The sequence below is a fragment of the Oncorhynchus keta genome, chromosome 12, assembly GCF_023373465.1.
Source record: "Oncorhynchus keta strain PuntledgeMale-10-30-2019 chromosome 12, Oket_V2, whole genome shotgun sequence".
NCBI classification, from domain to species: domain Eukaryota; kingdom Metazoa; phylum Chordata; class Actinopteri; order Salmoniformes; family Salmonidae; genus Oncorhynchus; species Oncorhynchus keta.
In genome coordinates this window covers 11,489,259-11,512,652 of record NC_068432.1, presented here as the reverse complement: position 1 = coordinate 11,512,652, position 23,394 = coordinate 11,489,259, and the positions used below count along the sequence as shown (strand labels likewise).

General features: G+C 43.2%; 1 protein-coding gene across 2 annotated transcripts; it reads left to right on the top strand.

Moving 5' to 3' along the window:
• Nucleotides 1-549: 549 nt before the first annotated feature.
• Nucleotides 550-23,330, top strand: vps11 (VPS11 core subunit of CORVET and HOPS complexes). Of its 2 annotated transcripts, XM_052457735.1 has the most exons (17): nt 550-758; nt 1,665-1,824; nt 2,233-2,377; nt 2,493-2,628; nt 2,736-2,899; nt 3,144-3,391; nt 3,701-3,902; nt 4,070-4,221; nt 5,607-5,793; nt 8,950-9,093; nt 9,495-9,698; nt 9,982-10,143; nt 10,375-10,508; nt 11,196-11,398; nt 12,302-12,473; nt 19,132-19,354; nt 21,486-23,330. In XM_052457735.1, exons 2-17 carry the CDS (start codon nt 1,679-1,681, stop codon nt 21,651-21,653), a joined length of 2,790 nt encoding a protein of 929 aa, XP_052313695.1. In that variant the 5' UTR covers nt 550-758; nt 1,665-1,678; the 3' UTR covers nt 21,654-23,330. The 2 variants fall into 2 exon arrangements, with proteins under 2 accessions (XP_052313695.1, XP_052313696.1); XM_052457736.1 differs by having other exon boundaries at nt 554-758; nt 1,725-2,377.
• The last annotated feature ends 64 nt before the right edge of the window (nt 23,331-23,394 follow it).

The following is a 23,394-nucleotide window of genomic DNA, read 5'->3' as shown; positions in this document are numbered from 1 at the left end:
GAGACTATGTTAGCAAATAACCGGTAACTAGGACTGCGTCAATGGACCCCATTGCTGGTAATTAGAATATAATGGAAACACAATTACTTAACTAGCTAGGCACATCGCTGACAGAGCAGAACCTTACCTTCTCCAGTCCAGCAGTTCAGTTCTTTGAAGCAGACTAGTTTAAACAACAATATAAACAAAATGAAAGTGCACGCCTTTACATGCAGCAAGCTAAACTGTATTATTTTAGGTGATACTTCTTACTGTTGGCTTGATCTATTAACTAAAAACCTCTTCGTAGGCACTCTAATAAAGATTTCTTGATTTTTCCCTTGCTATCACCTGCTTGTTCTCGCCATAGGGCCCAGAACGCGGCGTGATCTCATTGGATCCACTCGAGTCGGTCGTCAGTAGTTACCACAGACACAAATCGTAAACCCCACCTATTTATACAATGTATATTCTTTAAACCTGACCTTAACCAAACGGTTAGCCTTATGCATAACCATAAATTTACACCAAAAAGTTCATTTTTGCTTTCAATTATTTTCACGATAATATTCGATGTTGACTTTGTGGTTGCGCTATCTAGTTAGTGGAAACCACTAGAGTGTTCCGCGAGGACAGCGCTGACCCTGTTGGTGCTTTCAAGACTGTTGGGGACTCGGAAATAAACAAGGCGGAATCATGACGTCAGTGATATTCAGGTCGGAAAGAAATACCTGAGTTACGGATTTAGGATTCCGAGTTTGATTTATTTATTTAACTAGGTAAGTCAGTTAAGAACAAATTGTTATTTATTTTCAATGACGGCCTGTTAAATGCCTGTTCAAGGGCAGAACGACAGATTTGTACCTTGTCAGCTCGGGGATTTGAATTTGCAACCTTCCGGTTACTAGTCTGACGCGCTAAACGATTTTCACTAGTCGGAGCTCGTTTTTCCCCGAGGTTATTTTGAACGCACTGATGTCGGAAGTCAGAGATTTCCGATTTCCCAGTTGTTATGATAGCGGCAAGAGCCCGTCGTCCACATTCCAAATACTACAGAGTGATAGGTCATTTCGGTGATGGCTGTCGAGAACAACATTTTTGTCAATATGTGATTGGTCCACGTTCAATTAATGGGCGTAAATTATATGACATCGTATTAAGGTGACCTATTGAGTCGTCGAGTACTAGTTGTTGTAGTCAAAACAATGTGGAAGTCAATGTTCTTTTTTTTAATTACTGATTGATTGATCTGTTACTTACTGGTTTCTTGATTTGAGCGAGTTCTTAGCTTTACTTTATGTAAGTAATGTTTGTGACGCTACATATATTTTAATATGTAACCCAGGGACTACAGATGAAAATTGGCAAACGGGCTAAATCTGGCACATTTCTAGAAATGTTAATTGATTTGAATTGTCCCTGTCAAATACATAAAATAAATAAGTGCGGGGAAAACACTATTGAATGGGTGATATTTCAAAATTAACATGATCAACAGTTAACCACTTTATTTTGTGACGCTCACCCCTATTGCTTGCCACCTACATTGATAAACATATTCATTTCGTGTGTTGATTGACATTTTATTTAAAAAATATATATAATTTACAATTATCTTCTTCCTCCTCCCCTTCTCTCACATGACTTGTGATGTGTATCACATGATTTCTTCCCTGAGGATACAGACAGTGCAAAGAAAATGGCTGCGTTCTTACAGTGGAGACGATTTGTGTTTTTTGATAAAGAGACCGTGAAGGACGCTGGAGATAATGGGAAGAACTTTGTCCTCCCGGTTGGCATATCTGCATGTGACTCGGGCCGAGGCCACATCGTTCTTGGAGATATCCTTTCGGTGGTTTCCATGATGTTAACATAGCATAGTTAATTTAGTTGGCCAATTCTAGCTAACCAACCTGCTAACCAGACATCCCTCTCAAGTAGTCTTTTTAAGCAAGTTAACTAAGAACGTTAATGAAATTGAGTTTATATGCCCAAATTATGCTCTTTGGATGGCTGCAAATAAGGAAATTATTATTGCTATACATGCTAGTCATACGACTAAGAAGAGTACATATTTACATTGCTTGTATTCATTACACTTCTTATTCCTATGGCTAATTTATATACATTTTAAGAGTATTCGAACATGGCCCTGCCTTTAATTGTCTCCTCTGTCCCTAACCATGCAAATGACCATTTATCTCTCTTGATCTGAAATGATTATGCTTCCTTGAGCCAGAATAAATTACATATGGACGGTCAGATCTGGTTTTTGACACGCTCCCTACAGTTGTCCTCCTTTCAGGCTTACAAGCTGAGAGTGACCCACCTGTACCAGCTCAAACAACACAGCATTTTGGTCACGGTTGGGCAGGACGAGCAAGGAATTAACCCCCTGGTAAGACATTTAGTAGGATATATTTAATACTGACTATCAAAAAACAGTGTTTTAGTTTCCTTGGTAGTTGTTTGTGAACTGTTACTAGAAACCCAGCTGTGTTACTGTTTGCCAGGTGAAGGTATGGAATCCGGACAAGCGTGACAGCGGGAATCCTCTGTGTACCAGAATATTCCCAGCAATTCCTGGGAACAAACCGACAGAGGTGTCCTGCCTCAGTGTACACGAGAACCTAAACTTTATGGCTATTGGTAAGTGGCAGTTCTTCAGTACTACCTATGTCGCCTATAGTTGAGATTTGGTTTTGACATTTGTGTTTGCTCCCTGTTATAAATTGATAATACCCATGTCATTGCAGGCTTCACAGATGGCAGTGTGGTGTTGACAAAGGGTGACATAACCCGGGACAGGCACAGTAAAACCCTGACACTGCATGAGGGCACCTGTCCAATCACAGGCCTCGCTTTTCGTCAGCAGAACAAAGTCACTCACTTATTTGTTGCCACTCTGGAAAAAGTCCATGTAAGTAATTTGAGCTTTTCAAATGTCACTCTGATAAGTGAAATCCATAGAAACAAGTTTAAGATCAATTCAGGTTATTCATGTACAATTCAATATTTGACAGTGTCATATTTTCAAGGAGGATTTGAATTGATAGATTTGAAATGGCATTGACCTCATGCCTGTCGCCATACTACTTTTCCCTTGGAGCATGAGCACTATCTAACTTCTGTTTCATTTGGTGTTGTTTCCACCCCATGACTAGTGCTACACTTTGTCGGTGAAGGAGTACCCTAAACTGGAACTGGACACCCACGGCTGTGCGCTGCGTTGCTCTGCACTCACAGACCCCTCCCAGGACTCCCAGTTTATTGTCGCGGGGGATGAGTGTGTGTACCTTTACCAGCCTGATGAACGGGGGCCCTGTTTCGCTTTCGATGGGCACAAGCTACTGGCCCACTGGCACCGGGGCTACCTCCTGCTGCTCACCAGGGACACCAAGTCTCCCAACAAGTAAGAACAACTCTCTGAGGGTGGCACAGCAGCCATATCTATTGAATGGGTCCCCTAAGGTTCAAGGCCAGGGTCAGTATGAGTCCTTATAAAGGTCAAAGGTTAGCCAGGTCATTTCCTTTTTTTATTGAAATGAAACGCAAGTAATTTTATACTAAATCAATTTATGTTGACTGTAAGTAGAAAGAAAAAAACAGTAATTTTTTGTTGTTGTGAAGAACACCCCTTAAAGATTCAACCAAACATGCATATTTTTAGGTGATATATTATCTCCTATGACAATGTATTGAATACAAGTTCTCTACTCAGGTCTGAATTTGGGAGTAGAGAGACATCTCCTTCGGAGAAACAAATCTTGACAATCTACGACCTGGACAACAAGTTCATTGCCTACAGCGCTTCCTTTGATGACATCATTGACGTCCTGGCTGAATGGGGCTCCTTCTACATCCTGACTCGGGATGGAAAAATGTTTGTGCTGCAGGAGAAAGACACTCAGACCAAGCTAGAGGTTAGCCCAAAATACACTGACTGACATCATGCCTTCTTTTCCCCTCCAATGTATTATGTTCAACTCGGCACCAGATTGAACTAGAAACGACAGGTTTCAGATCCCAAGTATTGTTTACTACCATTGTTCCCCTGAGCAAGGCACTTAACGCTTCAATCTGTCTTTAGATGCTCTTCAAGAAGAATCTGTTTGTGATGGCCATCAACCTGGCTAAGAGCCAGCACTTGGACAGTGACGGGCTGTCTGAGATTTTCAGGCAGTACGGTGACCACCTCTACGTGAAGGGTGACCACGATGGAGCCATCCAACAGTACATCCGGTATGATCTCATCCAGGGGTTGATGTATCTAACTTCAACTTCATAATACATAGATGATAATAATAATAATAATAATAATAATAATACATACATACATACATACAGTACCAGTAAACATTTTGGACACATTCAAGGGTTTTTCTTTATTTTTACTATTTTCTACATTTGATGTCTTCACTAGTATTCTACGAACTATGAAATAACACATATGAAATTATGTAGTAACCAAAAAAGTGTTAAACAAATCCAAATATATTTGAGATTCTTCAAAGTAGGTACCCTTTGACTTAATGACAGCTTTGCACACTCTTGGCATTCTTTCAACCAGCTTAATGAGGAATGCTTTTCCAACAGTCTTGAAGGAGTTCCCACATATGCTGAGCACTGCTTTTCCTTCACTCTGCGGTCCAACTCATCCCAAACCATAGTTCCCACATATGCTGAGCACTGCTTTTCCTTCACTCTGCGGTCCAACTCATCCCAAACCATCTCAATTGGGTTGAGGTCGGGTGATTGTGGAGGCCAGGTCATCTGATGCAGCACTCCATCACTCTACTTCTCTGTCAAATAGCCCTTACACAGCCTGGAGATGTGTTTTGGGTCATTGTCCTGTTGAAAAATATATGATAGTCCCACTAAGCGCAAACCAGATGGGCTGGCGTATTGCTGTGGTAGCCATGCTGGTTAAGTTTGCCTTGAATTCTAAGTAAATCACTGACAGTGTCACCAGCAAAGCACCCCCACACCATCTCCTTCATGCTTCACTGTAGGAACCACACATGCAGAGATCATCCGTTCACCTACTCTGTGTCTCACAAAGACAAGGTGTTTGGAACCAAAAATCTCAAATTTGGACTCATCAGGCCAAAGGACAGATTTCCACTGGTCTAATGTCCATTGCTTGTGTTTCTTGGCCCAGCAAGTCTCTTCTTATTGGTATCCCTTAGTAGTGGTTTCTTTGCAGCTATGTTTACAAACTTGGATGTACTGAAAGCTACCCACCCTCGTCTTATTCAATCAAGTCCTGTTAACATGATCAACAAGTTGCTTTTTTGCTAATCCTTAAGCATTTAGATTGTCAGTTGGATTCTTGGTGGGGATTTGTGAGAGGTCAGTGTTCCCACTACCGTTGTATAGGCAAGGTGGGCTCTCCCAACTCAATTGCTTTAAATCGAACATGTTGGTATCAGAGAAAAACAATGAAATGGAAAATCTACTGGTGTTTAATTAAAAGAGAAAATGGGTTTTGTGCTCCAACAATGGGAGTAGACTGGCTGCCTGAAGTAAACACTGAATGCAGACAGAAGGCAGCACCAAAAGCCTCTGCTGTTGTGTTCCATAAAATGTAAATTGAAAACGCAACCTTTTCCCACTTCCTCCCTCAGCACAATCAGGAAGCTGGAGCCTTCTTACGTAATCCGGAAGTTTCTGGATGCTCAGAGGATCCACAACCTGACGGCCTACCTCCAGGCCCTGCACCGGCAGTCGCTGGCCAATGCCGACCACACCACCCTGCTGCTCAACTGCTACACCAAGCTCAAGGACAGCTCTAAGCTTGAAGAGTTCATCAAGGTTAGCATTTAAACTGTAAGCCAAGGGTTAGTTAACTGTGTGTGCAGGGGAGTTAACTGTGTGCAGGCTTTCATTCCGGGGGTTCAGATAATCATGGTTCCGACTTAGAGGTCGACCGACTATGATTTTTCACTAGCGATACCGATTATTGGAGGACCCAAAAAAAGCAGATAATGAATAATTGGACAATTTATATATACATATACAGTTGAAGTTGGAAGTTTACATACACTTATGTTGGAGTCATTAAAACTACTTTTTCAACCACTCCACAAGTTTTGGCAAGTCGGTTAGGACATCTACTTTGTGCATGACACAAGTCATTTTACCAACAATTGTTCACAGACAGATTATTTCACTTATAATTCACTGTATCACAATTCCAGTGGGTCAGAAGTTTACATACACTACATACACTGTGGATGTATTTCAAGGCCTACCTTCAAACTCAGTGCCTCTTTGCTTGACATCATGGGAAAATCAAAAGAAATCAGCCAAGAGCCCAGAAAAATAATTGTAGACCTCCACAAGTCTGGTTCATCCTTGGGAGCAATTTCCAAATGCCTGAATGCCATGTCCACCTGTACAAACAATAGTACGCAAGTATAAACACCATGGGACCACGCAGCAGCAGTCATCTGTCTCCTAGAGATGAATGTAGAAAATCAATCCCAGAACAACAGCAGGAAGGAGAAACGATACAAAAGTATCTATATGTCTCCCTAGAGATGCCAGATAGAACATGGGGGAAAAGATTGTACTTTTTGGAGAAATGTCTGATGAAACAAAAATAGAACTGTTTGGCCATAATGACCATTGTTATGTTTGGAGGAAAAAGGGGGATGCTTGCAAGCCGAAGAACATCATCCCAACCATGAAGCACGGGGGTGGCAGCATCATGTTGTTGGGGTGCTTTGCTGCAGGAGGGGCTGGTGCCCTTCACAAAATGAGGTAGGAAAATTATAAGGCTATATTTAAGCAACATCTTGAGATCAGTCAGGAAGTTAAAAGCTTGGTCGCAAATGGGTCTTCCAAATGGACAATGACCCCAAGCATACTTCCAAAGCTGTGGCAAGATGGCTCAAGCACAACAAAGTCAAGGTATTGGAGTGGCCATCATAAGCCTTGATCTAAAATGGCCCCGGGAGAAATGGCAGCAGTTTTACAGGCGCCCAACTAATTGTGCTATTATGTGTTCGTGTTATTTTTAACTTATTTTGTACATAATATTTGCCCTAAGATAATATAATTATCTTAGGGCAAAAAAAGAGCTTCTGGATATCAGGACAGCGATCACTTACCTTGGATTAGACAGAGTTTTTTTCTTCAACAAGCAGGATGCACAGGACATTCTCCTAACACCCGACAAGGCCAACATCCCAGTTATTTGCAAGAGGAAGAGACGCAGGTACAGAGGACACAGAGCGGGATGCCTCGCAAGGATCTGCAGAAGGCGAGTGGGAAAGCTGCAGTTAATGTCAATATTACTCGCCAACGTGCAATCTTTGGACAATGACAAATATCCTAAAAACGGGACATCAACTGTAATATCTTATGTTTCACAGAATTGCGGCTGAAGGATTAAATGGATATTAAAGCTAGCGGGATATATGCTGCACCGGCAACATAGAACAGCAGGATGAGGGGGGCGGTCTGTGCATATTTGTAAATAACAGCTGGTGCACGAAATCTAAGGAAATCTTTAGATTTTGCTCGCCTGAGGTAGAGTATCTCGTGATAAATAGCAGACCACACTACTTTCCTAGGGAGGTATCATCGCTGTTTATTTATCACCACAGACGATGCTGGCACTAAAACCGCACTCAGTCAGCTGTATAAGGAAATGAGTGGCGGTAAATAATGCAGGGAAACTTAGAACTGATTTATCTAATTTCCACCAACGTGTTAAATGTGTAACCAGAGGGGAGAAAACATTATAGATCACCTGTACTCCACACACAGGGACGTGTACAAAGCTGTCCCTCGCCCTCCGTTTGGAAAATCCAACCACAATTCTATCCTCCTGATTCCTGCTTTCATACAAAAATTAAAGCAGGAAGCACCAGTGACTCGATCTATAAAAAAGTGTTCAGATGAAGTAGATGCTAAACTACAAGACTGTTTTGCTGTCACAGACTGGAACATGTTCCGGCATTCTTCCAATGGAATTAAGGAGTGCACCACATCAGTCACTGGCTTTGTCAATAAGTGCATTGAGGACGTCGTCCCCACAGTGACTGTACGTACATGCCCCAACCAGAAGCCATGGATTACAGGCAACATTTTCACTGAGCTAAAGGGTAGAGTTGCCCATTTTAAGGTGCGGTACTCTAACCCGGAAGCTTACAAGAAATCCTGCTATGCCCTGCTGCATATATCCCGTCTCTGCTTGCACTGAACGCAAGAGAAGTGACACAATTTCCCTACTTAATATTGCCTGCTAAACATTAATATCTTAACTAAATATGCAGGTTTATAAAAATATATAGTTCTGTGTATTGATTTTAAGAAAGGCATTGATGTTTATGGTTAGGTACATTTGTGCAACGGTTGTGCTTTTTTTCCTGAATGCGCTTTTGTTAAATCATCACCCGTTTGGCGAAATTGAAGTAGGCTGTGATTCGATGAGAAATTAACAGGCACCGCATTGATTATATGCTACGCAGGACAAGCTAGTTAACCTAGTAATATCATCAACCATTTGTTGTTAACTAGTGATTATGTGAAGATTGTTTAAAAACAAAAAAGTTTAATGATAGCTAGCAACTTACCTTGCCTTCTTGCAGCCACAAGGTCCTTTTGATGCTGCATTCACGTAACAGGTGGTCAGCCTGCCACGCAATCTCCTCGTGGATTGCCATGCCAATTAATATGTCGATCTCTTGTCCAGACTTAAGTCTGGGAGTAGTCGAAGCAGATGTTTTAGTGATGGCCTGGAACAAAAGCATACACACAGAGTAGCTTTCCAGGATCATAATCATTGACCTGAGAAGGATTCCAGGGTTTCAGAATACTATTTTGGATTAGAAAATGATGATCGAAAACCTATTGCTGTGTATGGATATGGACAAGGAATGGACAGATACTGTATGTATGACATCATGCACAGAAGGTCTCAACACTCTGACATCTCCTTTCCCGTTCAACCCCCTTCAGAGCAGCGAGAGCGAGGTCCACTTCGACGTGGAGATTGCAATCAAGGTGCTGCGCCAGGCAGGCTACCACAGTCACGCAGTCTTCCTGGCCGAGAGGCACCAGCACCACAAGTGGTACCTGAAGATCCAGCTTGAGGACCTGAAGGTGAAAGAGACTAGAAAGTAATAGTGGATGTAGTAGTGTTAAGATTAGCTGTCTGAGCTAGATAAATGGACACCGGGTCCCCCCTGCTTACATGGCCTAACTGCCAGATCTCTTAATTTTGTCCCTGATAAAATAAGATAGAAGAGCTTTGTGTCTGTTTCAGGCTGTTGGACAATGTTGAAATGCGCAGCAATGTCATTTGACTGTGTTTAGATTACTGAGTCAAAATCTACATTTAAGGATAGTTAAAATATTTATCACATTGAGGGAATAAACACATTTTACAATTGGTGATTATAATTGGACAAAGAACCTCTAATACCCTTGGGTAAAGTCTACCTGATTCGAACGAGCCTTTACTGAAATTCAAACCCCTTTGTTTCCCTCTATGTTCCATACAGAACTACCAGGAGGCTTTGCGTTACATTGGACGACTTCCTTTCGACCAGGCAGAGAGCAACATGAAACGCTACGGCAAGACCCTGATGCACCACGTCCCCGATGGCACCACACTGCTTCTCAAGGGCCTGTGTACCGACTACCAGCCCAGCCGGGATGCCATGGAAAGAGACAGCCTGGACAGAGGCCCGGCGGTGGCCAAGAAGGTACGCCGTAAGCGGTTAACCTTAACAGGCGGCCTCACCTCCCGGGCAGCTGAGCACATTAGTCCTAGCGTTACTAGTCTAGCAGCATTAGCACTTTGGACTTGAGATCCTTTCTCTAATTAAAGTGGCTTTATCAATTACGTGTAAGTAATACAGCTTCTATTGATAAGGATGGTACTACTTCTAATGGTAATGATGATACAATGATGATAAAATGCATGTATCATGGATAATAATGGTGGTAATAGTACCAGCACTCACTGTACTTAACTTTATCTCCTAGGCAAATTCAGAGGAGTTCATCTCTGTGTTTGCTAATAACCCGCGGGAGCTAAGGGCCTTCCTGGAGCACATGATTGAGGTGGAGCCCTTCTCCTCTCAGGGGGTGTATGACACACTGCTAGAACTACGGCTGCAGGACTGGGCACATGAACAAGACTCTGAGGTGATGGGAACACAGACAATAATTTGTATGGAAAACTGCCACGTGTTCACTCAACCTAAATTCACGTAGATATACATTTACCAAATGTTTCATATTAGAAGACATACCTGCAGCCTAAATTATTTATTACATTTTCTGAACAAACACCTTTCCTTACCTTTTTGTCTGGAGTATCAAATGTTTGGTTTTGTCTGGTCTTTCTGACTGTCCTCTTTCTATTTTGTCTGGCAGAGGAAGAAGGTCCTGCAGGGGGCAGCATTGTCCTTGCTGAGGAGCGACAACACCGTATTTGACAAGGCCCTCGTCCTGTGCCAGATGCACAACTTCAAAGAAGGGGTCCTATACCTCTATGAGAAGGGCAAACTGTGAGTATTCCTGTCTCTAAACCTCTCCAGTCTGAAACACACGATTCCAATATTTCTGCTTCTCCCTGAAGTCTACACTTGTTCAATAGAAAATGACTGAAGTGAAAGTCACCAAGTGAAATACTGCTAGAGTAAAGGTATTTGGTTTGAAATATACTTAAGTATCAAAAGTAAATGTAATTGCTAAAATATTCTTAAGTATTAAGTGCAAGTATAAATAATTTCAAATTCCTTTATATTAAGCAAACAAGACGGCACCATTTTCTTGTTTTTTTTTAATATGCATGTACGTATAGCTATCAGTACACTCCAACATAATTTACAAACCAAGCATGTGTGTTTAATCAGTCTGCCAGATCAGAGGCAGTAGGGATGATCTCTTGATAAGTGCGTGAACTGGACAATTTTCCTGTCGACTAAGCATTCAAAATGCAATAAGTTATTTTGGGTGCCAGGGAAAATGTATGGAGTAAAAAGTACGTTATTTTCTATAGGAATATTCTAAAGTAAAAGTTGTCAAATATAAATAGTAAAGTACAGATACCCCAAAAAACGACTTAAGTGGTACTTTAAAGTATTTTTACACAAGTACTTTACACCACTGGACTTCTTGGACTTTATTGGTGTACTGATATTGTCAATGATTTAATTTGATTGATATAGTTGCTGATGTCCCTCTTTCTCTAGGTACCAACAGATCATGCACTACCACATGCAGAATGAGGAGTATGGCAAAGTGGTGGAGGCCTGCAAGCGCTACGGTGACCAGGAAGTATGCTTGTGGGAGCAGGCGCTGGGATACTTTGCCCGCAAAGAGGAGGACTGCAAGGCCTACATCAGCCAAGTCCTGGAGCACATCGACCAGAACAACCTGATGCCTCCCCTATTGGGTGAGCGTGAGCCAGTGGCTATATTTGCAGTTTTTCTCTGTATCTCTCCTTCTCTATAGATGAAGACTCTGGGGCTTTCTGTAGAGATTTGCCTACTAATCACTGCCTGAATTATATCAGAACTCACCAACTTAAAAGAAACTCAAACTTTCATTGGGGTATTTTTCCTCCACTTCCTGTCATTGAATGTCTCACTGGCTAGTGTTCAGTTCTATTTTGACATCACATGCGCACATCCATGATGAACTTTCCAGGTTAAGTGAACCTTAACCTGGAAGTGCCTTCAGAAAGTATTCACACCCCTTGACTTTTCCCACATTTTGTTGTTATAGTCTGAATTTAAAATGGGTTCAATTTAGATTTTGTCACTGGCATACATGCAATTCCTGAATTAATGTAAAAATGGAATTGTTCATTTTTCTTTTGGAACAAATTCATTACAAATGAAAAGCTGAAGTGTCTTAAGTCGATAAGTATTCAACCCCTTTGTTAAGTCACATACGTTGCATGGACTCACTCTGTGTGCAATAAGTGTTTTTCCAGATTTTTGAATGACTACCTCAACTCTATACCCTGCACGTACAATTATCCGTGAAGTCCCTCAGTTGAGCACTGAATTTCAAACACAGATTTAACCAGAGAGGTTTTCCAAAGGAGAACAATGTTGTTGAGCCAGCCTCTGTTAAGTTACTCCACAATACTAACCTAATTGACAGTGAAAGAAGGAAGCCTGTACAGAATACAAATATTCCAAAACATGCATCCTGTTTGCAACATGGCACTAAAGTAATACTGCAAAAAAGGAAAAGGAAAAGTACTTGCCGCATTATTATAGCAGAGTGGGATCATTTTATTGGGCACTGTTGCTAAGTTTGTGTGTGTGCACGCATGTTGTGTCCACAGTGGTGCAGACGCTGGCACACAACTCCACAGCCACGCTGTCGGTCATCAAGGACTACCTGATCAACAAGCTGCAGAGGGAGAGCCAGCAGATTGAGGACGATGAGCGCAAGATCCGCCAGTACCGCGAGGAGACGGCCCACCTCCGCGCCGAGATCCAGGAACTCAGAAGCAGGTGAGGGACAGGACCATCCTAACCAAAGTCCAGTCCTAAAACACCTATCCCCTAGAGCTGGGTCTTGTTCAGTTTCCTCCATGTTCCATCCATCCAGTTCATCTGACATGTATAAGGGGTGAGAAGTGTCTAAGAAACACAATCTCATTTTTTTTGGTGGCTGCACTTCGATGCAAATTGTTACTGTACAAGGCTCCACATTAACGCTTGCCCGGCGCATGTAAAACATTTTGTTGGACAAGCAGATTATAGATTTAAGTTGTCTGAATGGACAAAAAGACACTCAAATCACAATGACAAACAATTAGGTTCCTCCAATCACAATTGGATCAAAGTGTCCTCTGGATGCGATGTGTTGCGCACTGTCCTCCCAATCTCTGCAGAGCGCATCAGATTAGAATTATTGTAGGCCTGCATTGACCTGCACGAGCGGTATTTTTTTTTTTTTGACCAACGTGAGTTGATCATTGCTAGTTAGTGAGTTATTTGCCCAGTTATAGCACATTTTATGTTACACAGAAAACCCTGGAAAAGTCATGGTGTTTGTATCACCTGTGTGTGCGAGTGCACCGTTGCCAGAGAAAGAGAGATTGCAGCAGCAGGTAAAATATTGGTATACAACAGACTAACTAGATTACCAGCCAAACTACACAATAAGCTTTGAGTTGGCTGTTTCGCTAGTTAACTATTTAGCTATTTGCATATATTAATGTAATTGTCATATCCGGTGTCCTAAAACTTTCCACCGGTACTCGTGTATAACTGAAAATGACCGACACGCAGTTGAAACCAATGTTGCATACTCCGATTTGTAAAACTCCCTCAAGCCCTCAAAATTGGGTGTTGAAAATGTGTTCTGACATTGTTGGAGAGATGGCATTCTTCTCTATTCAATACGGGCCATTTACTTGTAAAAAAATATATTCTTAGAATAGCCTAATTGGCTTTCCAAGTGGCACAGTGGTCTAACGCTAAGAACACACCGACAGCGTCATTGCATTTTTGTACACCAGAATTACATTCATTTCCAATGAAATGCTGCGTTTGCCAAATCTCAAATCTCTTGCAGTATTGCGTTGCAGAGGCAGTTGCAGTGCCTTCGGTGTGGTGCATACATTGTGTTTATCGAAAGTATGCGTCAAACTGTATGCATAGACAGCTTGACAGAAATGGTAGAAGTTGAAAATAAAGGAGAGCCGCACACTAAGAGCTCAGATGCAAAAAAAAGTATTTCCAACTTTTCGACAGGCAAGCTGTCTTCATCAGGGTATAATCAAACACTGCAGGGTGACTCGTTTATATAGTGTCAAAAGACACACACAGAGGTGTCTAATCATGGCCAAGTATGGCCTAATATTACATTTTACATTTACATTTAAGTCATTTAGCAGACGCTCTTATCCAGAGCGACTTACAAATTGGTGCATTCACCTTATGACATCCAGTAGAACAGTCACTTTACAATAGTGCATCTAAATCTTAAAGGGGGGTGAGAAGGATTACTTATCCTATCCTAGGTATTCCTTAAAGAGGTGGGGTTTCAGGTGTCTCCGGAAGGTGGTGATTGACTCCGCTGTCCTGGCGTCGTGAGGGAGTTTGTTCCACCATTGGGGGGCCAGAGCAGCGAACAGTTTTGACTGGGCTGAGTGGGAACTGTACTTCCTCAGTGGTAGGGAGGCGAGCAGGCCAGAGGTGGATGAACGCAGTGCCCTTGTTTGGGTGTAGGGCCTGATCAGAGCCTGGAGGTACTGAGGTGCCGTTCCCCTCACAGCTCCGTAGGCAAGCACCATGGTCTTGTAGCAGATGCGAGCTTCAACTGGAAGCCAGTGGAGAGAGCGGAGGAGCGGGGTGACGTGAGAGAACTTGGGAAGGTTGAACACCAGACGGGCTGCGGCGTTCTGGATGAGTTGTAGGGGTTTAATGGCACAGGCAGGGAGCCCAGCCAACAGCGAGTTGCAGTAATCCAGACGGGAGATGACAAGTGCCTGGATTAGGACCTGCGCCGCTTCCTGTGTGAGGCAGGGTCGTACTCTGCGGATGTTGTAGAGCATGAACCTACAGGAACGGGCCACCGCCTTGATGTTAGTTGAGAACGACAGGGTGTTGTCCAGGATCACGCCACGGTTCTTAGCGCTCTGGGAGGAGGACACAATGGAGTTGTCAACCGTGATGGCGAGATCATGGAACGGGCAGTCCTTCCCCGGGAGGAAGAGCAGCTCCGTCTTGCCGAGGTTCAGCTTGAGGTGGTGATCCGTCATCCACACTGATATGTCTGCCAGACATGCAGAGATGCGATTCGCCACCTGGTCATCAGACGGGGAAAGGAGAAGATTAATTGTGTGTCGTCTGCATAGCAATGATAGGAGAGACCATGTGAGGTTATGACAGAGCCAAGTGACTTGGTGTATAGCGAGAATAGGAGAGGGCCTAGAACAGAGCCCTGGGGACACCAGTGGTGAGAGCGCGTGGTGAGGAGACAGATTCTCGCCACGCCACCTGGTAGGAGCGACCTGTCAGGTAGGACGCAATCCAAGCGTGGGCCGCGCCGGAGATGCCCAACTCTGAGAGGGTGGAGAGGAGGATCTGATGGTTCATAGTATCGAAGGCAGCCGATAGGTCTAGAAGGATGAGAGCAGAGGAGAGAGAGTTAGCTTTAGCGGTGCGGAGCGCCTCCGTGATACAGAGAAGAGCAGTCTCAGTTGAATGACTAGTCTTGAAACCTGACTGATTTGGATCAAGAAGGTCATTCAGAGAGAGATAGCGGGAGAGCTGGCCAAGGACGGCACGTTCAAGAGTTTTGGAGAGAAAAGAAAGAAGGGATACTGGTCTGTAGTTGTTGACATCGGAGGGATTGAGTGTAGGTTTTTTCAGAAGGGGTGCAACTCTCGCTCTCTTGAAGACGGAAGGGACGTAGCCAGCGGTCAGGGATGAGTTGATGAGCGAGGTGAGGTAAGGGAGAAGGTCTCCGGAGATGGTCTGGAGAAGAGAGGAGGGGCTAGGGTCAAGCGGGCAGGTTGTTGGGCGGCCGGCCGTCACAAGACGCGAGATTTCATCTGGAGAGAGAGGGGAGAAAGAGGTCAGAGCACAGGGTAGGGCAGTGTGAGCAGAACCAGCGGTGCCGTTTGACTTAGCAAACGAGGATCGGATGTCGTCGACCTTCTTTTCAAAATGGTTGACGAAGTCATCTGCAGAGAGGGAGGGGGGGGGGGGAGGAGGAGGATTCAGGAGGGAGGAGAAGGTGGCAAAGTGCTTCCTAGGGTTAGAGGCAGATGCTTGGAATTTAGAGTGGTAGAAAATGGCTTTAGCAGCAGAGACAGAAGAGGAAAATGTAGAGAGGAGGGAGTGAAAGGATGCCAGGTCCGCAGGGAGGCGAGTTTTCCTCCATTTTCGCTCGGCTGCCCGGAGCCCTGTTCTGTGAGCTCGCAATGAGTCGTCGAGCCACGGGGCGGGAGTGGTTAATTCTCAAATATTAAAATGACATGCAAATAACATACAAAAAACAAATGAATAGCATACGATCATAGAATCAATTTAGACTACATAAGCCTACAAACAATTACAATGGCAAAGTCACAATAATTACAAGTATGGGTTCAGATCAAAGTCAACGTTGAGACCGAAGGGAGCAAGGGTCTTTAAATGAACAAATGAACGTTTTAACAATAAGTTATTGAGGTCACCCCCTCTCCTAGGGAGGGTGACATGTTCGATGCCAATATAACGCAGAGACTATATCAAGTGGTTTGCTTCAAAAAAGTGGGTCGTAACTGGGTAAGTCGAGTTTTTGCACCCAATGGTGCTACGATGCTCTGAGATGCGTACTTTTAATTTGCGTTTTTGTTTTACCCACAATTTTTACCACAATGGCAAGTTATAAGATAAATAACTGCCTTGTGGAGAACGTAATAACACCTTTGATTGGGATCTGTTTCCCTGTTTGGGGGTGTTTGAAGGATCTTCATTTGTAAGTGCCATTTCATTGAGCACAGCCATTACACTTGTAGTTTCCATCCAGTAGGGGCGCAAATACACATTGTGCAGGGATATCTTGGGGTGGTAAATCAGTGTACCAATTGGTCTCTGAGATTTCTGCCCCGTGAGAATACGACCAAGGGAAGGTCAGAAAACACATTACCGAGACGATCATCGGATTTAAGAATGTGCCGGTGTTTGAACAATTCCCTTAATTTGTTCAGAGCACTTAGAATAGCGGGTAGTTAGAACGCAAGAATACTTATTATTACGAGACTGACCTTGAAAAAACTCTAAACAAAACATGACCTTTCTCAATGGCAGTATTAATCTGATAATTTTTGTACCTCCTCTCCTTGAATTTTCTTTGCGTCTCAGCTTTGTTTTTGTTTTTTGCAAATTCTTTTGATTCGGCAGAATTGGCTGTAAGGCAAACTATTTTTCAAGGGAAGTGGGTGACAACTGTCAGCCCTCGACAAACTGTTACGATCAGTAGGTTTCCTGTAAAGATTAGTGTATGGAACATTATTTCACACAAGATCAGAAGATCAAGAACTGATTTGATGTGTATCAGATTGCATTGTAAATCTCAAATTTGAATGTTGAACTTTTGTTGCATACATATCCAGATGACGATGCATACTATTTTGCGCAGTGACACTGTCTGTGTGTTCAAAGTGTAAGGCAGCTTGAGGTGTCACTACAGCCCCAGGTTCAATCCCAGGCTGTATCACAGCCGGCCGTGACCGGGAGACCAATGAGGTGGTGCACAATTTGCCCAGCGTCGTCTGGGTTAAGGGAGGGTTTGGCCGACCGGGATTTCCTTGTCCCGCCGTGCTGTTTGTTGCGGGCCAGGCGCCTGCAAGCTGACTTCGGTCGCCAGTCGGACAGTGTTTCCTCCGACACATTGGTGTAGCTGGCTTCCGGGTTAAGCTAGCAGTGCGGCTTGGCAGGGTCGTGTTTCGGACGAAGCATTGCTCTCGACCTTTGTCTCTCCCGATTTCCGTAGGGGAGTTGCAGTGATAGGACAAAACTCTAACTACCAATTTCATATCCTGAAATTGGGGAGAAAAAGGGGTAAAAAGTACCTAAAAGAAAAACCTAATTGACAAGTAACTCCTATGCTGTCAAGGTCTCCCTGAAAACATAATATTCTAGACGTGTAAATATACTGAACAAAAATATAAATACATTTTCAATGTTTTTACAAAGTTACAGTTTTATATATAAGAAAATAAGTCAATTGAAATATATTAATTAGGCTCTAATCTATGGATTTCACATGACTGGGCAGGGGTGCAGCCATTGGTGGACCTGGGAGGGCATGTGCCTAGATCCCCAGTGGGTGGGGAGCCAGGTACATGCCCTCCCAGGTCCAGCCAATCAGAATTATTTTTCCTGACCAAAAGGGATTTATTACAGCCAGAAATACTTCTCAGTTTCATCAGCTCTCCGGGTGGCTGGTCTCCGCTAATCACGCAGGTGAAGCAGCTGGATGTGGAGATCCTGGGCTGAAGTTGTTACCTGTGGACTGTGGTTGTGAGTCCGGTTGGACGTACTGACAAATTTGATAAAACGATGGAGGCAGCTTATGGTAAAGAAATGAACATTCAATTCTCTGGCAACAACTCTGGTGGACTTTTCTGCAATCAACATGCCAATTGCACACTCCCTCAACTTGAGACATCGTTGGCATTGTGTTGTGTGACAACTACTCATTTTAGAGTGGTATTTTATTGTCCCCAGCACAAGCTGCACCTTAGTATTGATCATACTGTTTAATCGGCTTCTTGATATACCACACCTGTCAGGTGGATGGATTATCTTGGCAAAGGAGAAATGCTCACTAACAGGGATGTAAACAAATTTGTGCACTATTTGAGAGAAATAAGCTTTTTGTGCATATGGAAAATGTCTGATCTTTTACTTCAGTTCATGAAACATGGGACTAACACTACATGTTGCATTCATATTTTTGTTCAGTATAGATGAACTTGTCTTAGTTAGCTACTTTGCTTTGAAGTCGCCCACCTTAGCCATTTGATCCCTGGTTCATTAAATGAGGGAATTACTTTATAAAGACAAACAGTATTTGGTTATAATTGTAATGTTGCAAGGTGGATTGTTGGCCGGATGTGCAGGATTTTGCTCCAGTCCTGCTCTAACACACCAGATTGTACAAAAAATCAGCTGCTCAACAGGACCTTGATAAGCTGACTTGGGTATGTTTGAGCAGGGTTGGATCAAAGTCCTGCACACCCAGTAGCGCTTCAGATGGAGGGTTATATATATATAGTAGCCTATCAGTGCAGTATTTTACTTCATGGAGGGTTAAGTGCCTTGCTCAAGGCCACACCGGCAGGTGATATAATACATGGGATCAGAGACCAGCAGCTTTCTATTGTCAATACCAGTGATTAATAATTATTTTGATTTTGTGAAGTATGATGCAAGGAACCACAACACAATTTTGTCACCTTTTTGGCCCATGTTCTTACAGACCTTTTTTGGAGGGGAACAAGTGACTTGAGCTTTCGGACAAGTAAAAAATGTGCCCTACTTGTCCAAAGAATAAATGGCTAAAAAAAAGTTAATGTCAAGCCCTGCTGTATTTTGAATTCTTGATTTGAACTCATGAAGACCATTACATGAAACTGTACTGATTTTAATTTTTTCTCTCTCACAGCGCAAAGATTTTCCAGAAGACCAAGTGCAGCATGTGCAACAGCCCCCTCGAGCTGCCCTCTGTTCACTTTCTGTGCAGTCACTCCTTCCACCAGCACTGCTTTGAGAGCTACGCAGAGAGTGAGGCCGAGTGTCCCACCTGCACACCGGAAAACCGGAAGGTCATGGACATGCTGCGGGCCCAGGACCAGAAACGAGACCTGCACGACCACTTCACCAGACAGGTGACACACACTGACAGCCCTAGTCACTCCACTTTCATCTTTGTGTGTTTGTTCAGCTGCCCAGTGACACGAGCCTACCAGATGAGCTAAACTTCTTCTATGCTCACTTAGAGGCAAATAACACTGAAACAGGCATGAGAGCACCAGCTGTTCCGGAAGACTGTGTGATCACTCTCTCCGCAGCCGATGTGAGTAAGGCCTTTTAAACAGGTCAACATTCACAAGGCTGCACGACCAGATTGATTACCAGGACGTATACTGCGAGCATGCACTGACCAACTGGCAAGTGTCTTCACTGACATGTTCAACTTCTCCTTGTCTGAGTCTGTAGTACCAGTACATGTTTTAAGTAGACCACCATAGTGCCTGTGCCCAAGAACACTAAGGTAACCTGCCTAAACGACTACCGACCCGTAGCACTCACGTCTGTAGCCATGAATTGCTTGCGACACTCATCAATAAGTTAAGGACCCTGGGACTAAACACCTCCCTCTGCAACTGGATTCTAGACTTCCTGACGGGTTGCCCCCAGGTAGTAAGGGTAGGTAACAACACATCCACCATGCTGATCCTCAAAACAGGGGCCCCTCAGGAGTGCGTGCTCAGTCCCCTCCTGTACTCCCTATTCACTCATGACTGCACGGCCAGGCACAACTCCAACACCATCATTAAGTTTGCTGATGACACAACAGTGGTAGGACTGAACACCGACAACGACGAGAGACAGCCTATTGGTAGGAGGCCAGAGACCTGGTTGGGTGGTGCCAGGACAACAACCTCTGCCTCAACGTGATCAAGACAAAGGAGATGATTGTGGACAACAGGAAAAGGCGGACCGAGCACACCCATTCTCATCGACGAGGTTGCAGTGGAGTAGGTTGAGAGCTTCAAGTTCATTGGTGTCCACATCACCAACAAACTAACATGGTCCAAGCACACCAAGACAGTCGTGAAGAGGGCACGACAAAACCTATTCCCTCTCAGGAGACTGAAAAGATTTGGCATGGGTCCTCAGATCCTCAAAAGGTTCTACAGCTGCACCATCGAGAGCATGGTTGCATCACTGCCTGATATGGCAACTGCTCGGCCTCTGACCGCAAAGCACTACAGAGGGTAGTTTCTAACAGCCCAGTACATCACTGGGGCCAAGCTTCCTGCCATCTAGGACCTCTCTACCAGGCGGTATCAGAGAAAGACCATAACAATTGTCAGACTCCAGCCACCCTAGTCATAGACTGTTCTCTCTTCTACCGCACGGCAAACGGTACAGGAGCGCCAAGTCTAGGTCCAAGAGGCTTCTAAACTCCTGAACATCTAATCAAATGGCTAACCAGACTATTTGCATCCACCCCTCTTTTATACCACTGCCACTCTCTGTTATCATCTATGCATAGTCACTGTAATAACTCTACCTACATGTACATACTACCTCAACTAACCCGGTACTCTGTACCGGTACCCCCCTGTATATAGTCTCGCTATTGTAATTTTACTTCTGCTCTTTAATTACTTGTTACTTTTATTTATTTTTCTTATCTGTATTTGTTTAAACTGCATTGTCCTTCTGTAGCTCAGTTGGTAGAGCATGGCGCTTGTAACGCCAGGGTAGTGGGTTCGATTCCCGGGACCACCCATACGTAGAATGTATGCACACATGACTGTAAGTCGCTTTGGATAAAAGCGTCTGCTAAATGGCATTTATTATTATTATTATTGTTGGTTAGGAACTCGTAAGTATGCATTTCAATGTAAGATCTACACCTGTTTTATTCGGCGCATGTGACTAATAACATTTGATTTGATATTTTGTGGTAACTGAGGGGGGTGACTAAAGTGAAAATACCCTCTTTGCTTGCCTTTTCTTGTTCTCTCTCGCTCCCTCTTTTGTGTTCAAGTATGTTTTATTGGCACATGACTTGAAACTACATCAAAGTTTTATATACTGTAGTAGTCAATAGTCATTCAATAAGATGTAGTAATAGTGCAACACTTAATCTATCAAGTCCAAAGATCAATATAAGGTTCACTACTATAAGAGGAAAGTAAATTTAACACTATCATATTTTTTTTCAGAACTGATGTGTACACTATCATTTCTTTATCCTGGCTCACTTATTTCTATGCATTTCAGCTGCGGTGCTCCAATGATGGTTTCTCCGTGGTGGCGGACTACTTTGGCCGTGGGGTGTTCAACAAGCTGACCCTGGTCACCGACCCGCCGGGCAGCAAGGTGGGGGTGGGAAGCCTGGAGGCAGACCTGCAGAGGGACCTACTCATCCACACCAAGAGGAACACTTGAGGGCCACAGGGCACAATGGATACAACAGCTTGCAACTGTACACTATTACCCTTTTCACACTATCATGCTGACCCAAACCAAGCTGGGCTGGTTCTGATATTTTATTTTCAGATTGTCCTTTTTAGCACAGTTGGTTTGTGTGGCTCGGCTTGGTTCAACTCCATTGTGTGAAAAGCCCTTAGGTTCTGTGTTTTGCTGTCTGCTGCTCAAGCTAAGAATAAACTACTATACCCAGCTGCAATGGGGTCCCTGACCCATCGTGCTTTGTTCTGTAGTACACGATGCCACAATATTTAGTCAAGATGAATCAGTCATGCTCCTGTCGTAACACCAGTAAGAGATGTGTTGATAGTTTCTGATGCATGTTACACATCTGTGCATCTGGGTTGTGTTTATTAGGTGAAATTAACGGAAAACGTTTTTGCAACGTGCAATGAATATGAGCATTACTTATTGTACAGGTAGTTGCTGTTTTCTTCAATATGGCACCTAATAAACAACCCTGGTCCAAGCACAGAGGTTCAGAATGAAGGGTGGTTGGGTGGATTTTTGTTTTTATGCACTTGATTTATGTGCATTGTGTAATGTCTTTGAGCACTCTGTTAGAATTTGTATTTTTTAAAAGAAGGCTATCTCTTGAAATGTGGCTTATTGATACTGGGAGTGTACAGATAGATGCATTTTATTCCTTGTTGTGCCTTGAAATGCTGTGTGCATGTATTTCTTTCCATATGAGATGTGTCATGCCATCTCATATTTGGATTTTATACCATGGCCTTGTTGAATACTCGTTTCTGATTGGCTTGAAGGGCATTCTCAAGCGTGCATTATTTCCCTATGAAGCACGGTATATCAGCATGTAAAATTTAATCGCTATAGTTCATGCTTACATGTTTTGTTTGAGCTGGTTTTGAAACCAAAAGTCGAATTGAAAACATTGTTGAATTTGATGTTCATAATAGCATTCTAGGACTGATGGTTTGGTTAGCTAAACTAATATGTCTGTTTGGTTAGTTACTAACATGTCTGTTTGGTTACCATAGAAACTACTGTGGCTATTGAGTAAACTTACTAGGTACTTCAGTGGATGTTGAACACATTTCTACCAACACATTTCTAGTGGAAACTATGCTTAATTATAGCCATGGTTTAAAATGGATAATCAACTCCGGGCTCTATGCATCCTCTGTAAAATATTGCAACTCCATGGACGGTCAGTTCCACTCAGCTAGGGCATAGTGGAACACACCTTACATGTCGTTCATTATCTTCCATAGAACGCATAGCCCCTCGTTAATTATCCCTTCCTTATAAAAATGTGGTCCATCCCACGCTTCACTTTTTAAAGTCTGAATTTGGCTAAACCTAAACATCATTAATGTCTATACACTTCTCTTCAAGGTGACTTCCAGAAATGTGCATGTTGTGGCTGGTGAAACATTTTGCCTAGATAGTGTGGTATCAACCAGTGATTCTGCAATGTCTTTGTATCAATCCACTAATGTTGTATATAGATTTGACCTGCACATTACCTGAATAATGAATGAACTAGCTACATGTCATATGCTTAGAATTCTAGTTCTATGCATTAGCATACTTGAAATGTGTCACATAAATGATCTTGTTTAAAAATGTTTGTGCTTGTGCTTATCTAAATAAATGTGCACAGATACTCAAGTCAATGGTCTGTGTAATCATTGTGTGACCGTTTGTTTTATTAACCAATGTATGGTACATCTCA